The sequence below is a fragment of the Neomonachus schauinslandi genome, chromosome 10 (assembly GCF_002201575.2).
Source record: "Neomonachus schauinslandi chromosome 10, ASM220157v2, whole genome shotgun sequence".
Lineage (NCBI taxonomy): Eukaryota > Metazoa > Chordata > Mammalia > Carnivora > Phocidae > Neomonachus > Neomonachus schauinslandi.
The window spans coordinates 109,961,277-109,966,529 of NC_058412.1; the positions used below are offsets into that span (position 1 = coordinate 109,961,277).

The 5,253-nt window shown below is 54.1% G+C and overlaps 1 protein-coding gene across 1 annotated transcript; it reads left to right on the forward strand.

Annotated features, from left to right (window-relative positions):
• The first annotated feature begins 2,421 nt into the window (after positions 1-2,421).
• Positions 2,422-4,517, forward strand: PDYN (prodynorphin). The gene is made up of 2 exons (XM_021689330.1): positions 2,422-2,550; positions 3,876-4,517. The coding sequence occupies exons 1-2, from the start codon at positions 2,422-2,424 to the stop codon at positions 4,515-4,517; spliced, it is 771 nt and encodes a 256-aa protein (XP_021545005.1).
• Positions 4,518-5,253: the final 736 nt, after the last annotated feature.

Consider the following 5,253-nt stretch of genomic DNA (forward strand, 5'->3'; position numbering starts at 1 on the left):
GCCCAAAGCTGCTCAGCAGCTGGTAGAGCATGAGAGAATGTCCAGGGCAGGCAAGAGAGGTGGGATGGACCCACGTCCACTTTCCTGGGTTTTCTTCTCTGAGCCTCCCTTCTTTGGGGAGCAGAACTTGCCCAGCCTCGAGAGAGGCCCGGGTTCTCTCCTTTAATCGCTGTGTGACCTCAGGAGATCTGCCAAGCCTCTCTGAGCAGCAGTGTTCTCATCTATATAGTGGGGATGGTGATACGAACCTCCCATAGTTGGTGGGTGGATTGAGGACAATATACAAGTCGAAGGCCCTAGACAATGGGTCCTCTGGGTCTCACAGAGGGTTCAGCTGGTAATGAATCAGAGTTGCTCTGGAAATTGTAATCATTAAGGGCACAAGTGTGGGGAGTCAAGCAGAACAGCCTTGCACCCCAGCTTGGGCAATTCACTGAACCGGAAGTGCCCACCTCACTGGGGAGGAGTAGATGGGATGATGGGCCTAGGGGCTCAGTTCAAGGCCTGGAGCACAGGAGGACTCCGTAAATGCTGGCTGGGATCTTACTAGGTGTACTTGGGCTGGGGGGGAGAGGACTGTGTGCCCCGAGGGGGAGACCCGTCTCTGGGCTACAACGTGGGAGTCTGGGGCCATGGGAGGTATCCTCTAAATCCCCTGAGCAAACAAGGGCAGTTTGCTGCAAAGGCAGGCGCGGGAGACTTGGAGGAGGGAAGGAAGACAGCATCCTTGTGAGCAGTGTGACAGGCGTCCGGCTGCAAAGACGAGGCTGGGAAGAGCCTGAGCCTCCCGCCCTGCGTGGGGTGTCTCAGGGGAACTCCCCATTTCCAGTTGGGAGAAAGGTCCTGTGCCCCCTTTTGAATGGCGTTGAGTCTTGATATTTGGTTTATAAGAGTTAATTATGAGAGGAAGAGCTTTTAACAGACTATTTGTGAAGCATGAACTCCCATGCCTAGCATTTACTGCATGTGCCTGCTATGGGCGGGTCAGGGACACAGCCCATGACAGGTAGCGCCCGTGTCCTGAAGGAGCTAACACTCCAGTGGGGGCGATGATGCTCGCCAAGAACAATAGCAAACAGACACCAAATCCATAGGATCCTATGAGATGGTGAGCGCTCTGGTTCCAACAAAGCAGCGTGACAGGAGAGGGACCAGGAAGCGGCATTAAATGCAGGGGGCAGCAGATGGCTCCCTGGTGATTTGACATTGCCTTCATCTAATTACAAGAAGGAGCAAGCCCTGTGAAGATCTGGGCTAAGAGTACTGCAGAGCGGGGGATGGAAAGTGCAAAGACCCTGGGGTAGGAGCAAGCTTGCAGGTTTGAGGAACACAGAGAGAGACGAAAACAAGACACAGCTCCTGCCTTCATGGAGCCAAAGCCTGAAGACTCAGATAATTAGCAAATAGTGGAATATTTTGATGGAGGAGGCACAAGTTTCAGTGTGAATGCAAAGGAGGAGCATCCTATCCAGCCTCGGAGATCAGGGAAAGCTGCCTGGAGGAAGTGATATCAAATGTAGGGCCTAAATTAGCAGGTAACAGAAGAGGAGAGGAGGGGTTTTCCAGCAGACGGAACAGCATAAGCCAAGTCCTAGAGATGGGACAGGGCCTGATACATTTATTAGGGGAATTGCAAGTAGCCGGATATGGTTGGGACCAAGTGTTAGGGTGTAGGGATGAGACTGAGGGTGTTCCTGTCATTTAGAAAAGGGGCCAGGCCTGACCCAGCCTAACAGATGTGAACGCAGAATTGCCATGCTGAGCGGGACATTTTAGGGTGTGCAGGAGGGTTCCAAGAAGGAACTGGAGGCAGGGAGGCCAGCTCAGAGAAGGTAGAATGATGGCCATGGCAAGTAGAATGCTGGGGTGAAAAAGGCAAATTCCAGAGAACTTATAAGGCAGAAAGGACTGGTCTGGGTACAAGCTGGGGCCTGGGGACAAAGGCAGGTGATGGGGCCTCAAAGAATCTAGGAAAGCAGATGCTGAGGGTCTTCTGGCTTGGGGGATGGGCAAAGTGGGTTTTGAAGGCTGACGGACCCAGGTCAAGTCCTGGCTTGTCCACTGCCTAGCTGTGCGGGCAATCACTTGCCCTCTTTGAGCCTCAACTTCCCCACCTATCTGATAAAAATAGCAGAGCCCACCTCCGGAGCTATTACGCAGATGAATGTGAGCTCGGGGAAAAGTTGCTGGCATGTGGCAGGTACTCAGCACGTCAATTCCCTTCCTTGACCCCTGGCCTTGGGCACCCACTGAGCCTCCTGGGGCCTCTGTTTTCCTGACTGTGAAATGGGAATGAGAACATTGGCCTTGCAGTATTTCCGCAGGGGTTGGCGAGATGGCCCAGGACACTGACACAGAGTAGGCGCTCACAGATTCATCCTCTTCTCTTCCTCCCTCCCCAGCGGGAAGAGCAGAGACAGCATGGCCTGGCAGGAGCTGGTGCTGGCCGCCTACCTCCTCGTGTTCCCCTCCGCCACGGCGGACTGCCTGTCCCGGTGCTCTTTGTGTGCTGTGAAGACCCAGGACGGGCCCAAGCCTGTCGACCCTCTGGTAGGTTTCAGGATGCCCAGGTCCTGGGCCTGTGTGTGGAAGGGGCCGTCTGTGCGGAGTCTGGGCCACTGTGCGTCTGTCCTGTAGACTCGTCCTACCTGTGCCAGATAGATCCTGCCCTGGAGTCGGCCGGCGCAGGTTCCCACCTCCATCCCCACCTCAGACCTCACCACCACCACCACCACCACCACCACCGGCTCGCTCCGTTCTGGGAAGGACCCTCAGGTCTCCAGGGAGCCTGATGCCTGGCAACAAGGAGGGCCATTAAGGTGGCAGTGCTGGCTTTGGGAGTGGGCAGGCTTTTGGTAACTTTCCAGGGCTTCTTACCACCAGGCTGCTGGGCGCCTCCCAGTCTAGCCATTCCCATGGAAGGAGATCTTTCCGCCACCACCAAATGCCAGGATCTGGTGGACAGGATCCAAGCCTCGACCCTTCTCCTGGGTCTTAGTGTCTCTCGGCCTGGCCTTGTTGGCTTTGCTTTGAATCAAACTCCCCCACGTGTCTCTTCCTTGATGGCAGACAGGTGAGAGTAAAGGTCCCAAGGGTGTGGTGGATGGAGCACTGCCGCTTTCTCACTCCGAGACCCCGGAACCCTGCCTCTTCAGTTTCCACATCTGCAAAATGGGCGTGATTCTATGAGTTAACAATGCTAAGTCCTCAACACACAGTTCTAGTCGCTCTTCAGCGAGAGGCACATGATCACAGGGGAGCACAGAGGTTAAGCACCAGGGCTTGTGGCATTAGCCTGCCTGGGTCCAAGTTCCAGAATTGTCCAGTGTTGTCACTGCTATCCTCATGACCATCATCATGTTCACATTCAAATTCCCCCAGCACTCCTCTGAAGGAGATACTTTTGTCCCCCGGCTTTGATGAGCCCTCAGACCCCTCACATGTGTTCTCTCCACCAGCCTGCATGGCTTCTGTGTCTCTCTATCACATGGCAAGAACATCCTTCACACTTGGGAAAGGTGGGGAGAACCAAATACTCCCTCTGGAGTCAGGAGCTCAGAGGATGAGTGAGCACACCACAGAGCACTCCAGGAAGATCTTACCTGGGATGTTGGCATTGCGTTTCGTAGCCGCGTTTCCCTGGGAAAGTTGTTCCACCTCTCCACGTCTCTTTCCTCCTCTTACACACAGGTGCACAGTCCCCTACCTTCATGCACCCCTGGGAGCATTGAAGTGGGAAGCCTGGGGCTTAGTAATGGCAGCTACTTTTGATTTTCTGACATGGGAACAGGGACTATCTGGGGCAGGGGAGTGCATGGCGCTTGATGGTCCGACGGGGGTGATGTTACCACTCTGGTCTTTGGGGGGATTTGCAGATTTGTTCCCTGCAATGCCAGTCCGCTCTGCTACCGGCTGAGGAGTGGGAGACATGCCAAGGCCTTCTGTCCTTTTTCACCCCCTTCACCTTCGGGCTCAATGGCAAAGAAGACTTGGAGACCAAGGCCACTTTGGAGGAACCCTATAGTGAGCTGGCCAAGCGCTCTGGGCCCTTCCCGAAGGAGCTTGAGAAAAGCAGATTTCTCCTCAGCACCCCGACAGAGGAGAATGCCCTGAGCAGGAGCCTGGCGGAGAAGCTCTGGGGTTTCTCTGGCAGATTGGGTGAGGGAGGGGAGTCTGAGCTGATGGGGGACACCCAGCTGAATGATGATGCCCTGGAGGCTGGGGCATTGGATTCCAATGAGGAGGACACCAAGGAGCAGGTCAAACGCTATGGGGGCTTCTTGCGCAAATACCCCAAGAGAAGCTCAGAAGTGGCTGGGGAGGGGGATGGGGATGGAGGTAGGGTGGGCCACGAGGACCTGTACAAACGCTACGGTGGCTTCTTGAGGCGCATCCGTCCCAAGCTCAAATGGGACAACCAGAAGCGCTATGGAGGTTTTCTCCGGCGCCAGTTCAAGGTGGTGACTCGGTCTCAGGAAGACCCCAATGCCTACTCTGGAGAGCTTCTTGATGGGTAAACCCCTCCCCATTGTGGAGTTGAGTCAGGAGCTCTCCCTGACACCCTTCCAGATTGGAGTGCCCTCATCCATCCTACCTTACATCCCCTGAACCCATGCTTAGTTCAGCCTGGTCTGCAAAACATCCAAACCCAGCCTGCCTCTTTTCTGCCTGGGGTGCAGTGTTCGTCTGGAGTCAGCAAGGAGGAAGGATGGAGGTTCCCCTCTCCAGTAGGCTCAGTGCTTGGTTCCAACTCTAGAACATTGAAACTACTGCCAACAGCAGCTTTTGCTATTAACCCCTCCCCCCCATTAATGTGACTCCCCAGTTCCAGGAATCCAGACTGACTTGTTCTTCATCCCTCTAGATAAATAGCAAAACAAGATAAAGAAACAAATAGAAATCCTAACACTTTATCCCAAACCTTAAAGGACCTCCTTGTGCTCCCCACTTCGGAGACCATGCTTTAGGTAAAACACTCAAATGCTGCATTTTATTGGAGCAGGAAGTCCTACACTAGAGCGTTCAGTCCTCCAGTGGGCACGTGTTCAGTTGTGTTCTCTGTGTTCTCATCGTTTAGAAACACACTTCTCGAGGAACCGAGTTCCTGGACTCCAGTTCATGTTGGTACCTTGGGTAGCACCCAATTCCTCATGTGAGAGGAAGGGCATGAAAACCCCTTCCAAAATGGTAATGAGAGCAGTTCTCCCACTGAATACTGAAATGATCAGGAAGGGAGCAAGACAAACCAATTTG

Excerpts from the sequence above, each read along its gene's own strand:
- PDYN (XM_021689330.1), top strand. The coding sequence starts at position 2,422 with ATGGCCTGGCAGGAGCTGGTGCTGGCCGCCTACCTCCTCGTGTTCCCC. Across the intron at positions 2,551-3,875 it reads CCAAGCCTGTCGACCCTCTG|ATTTGTTCCCTGCAATGCCA; the intron begins GTAGGTTTCAGG and ends GGGGATTTGCAG.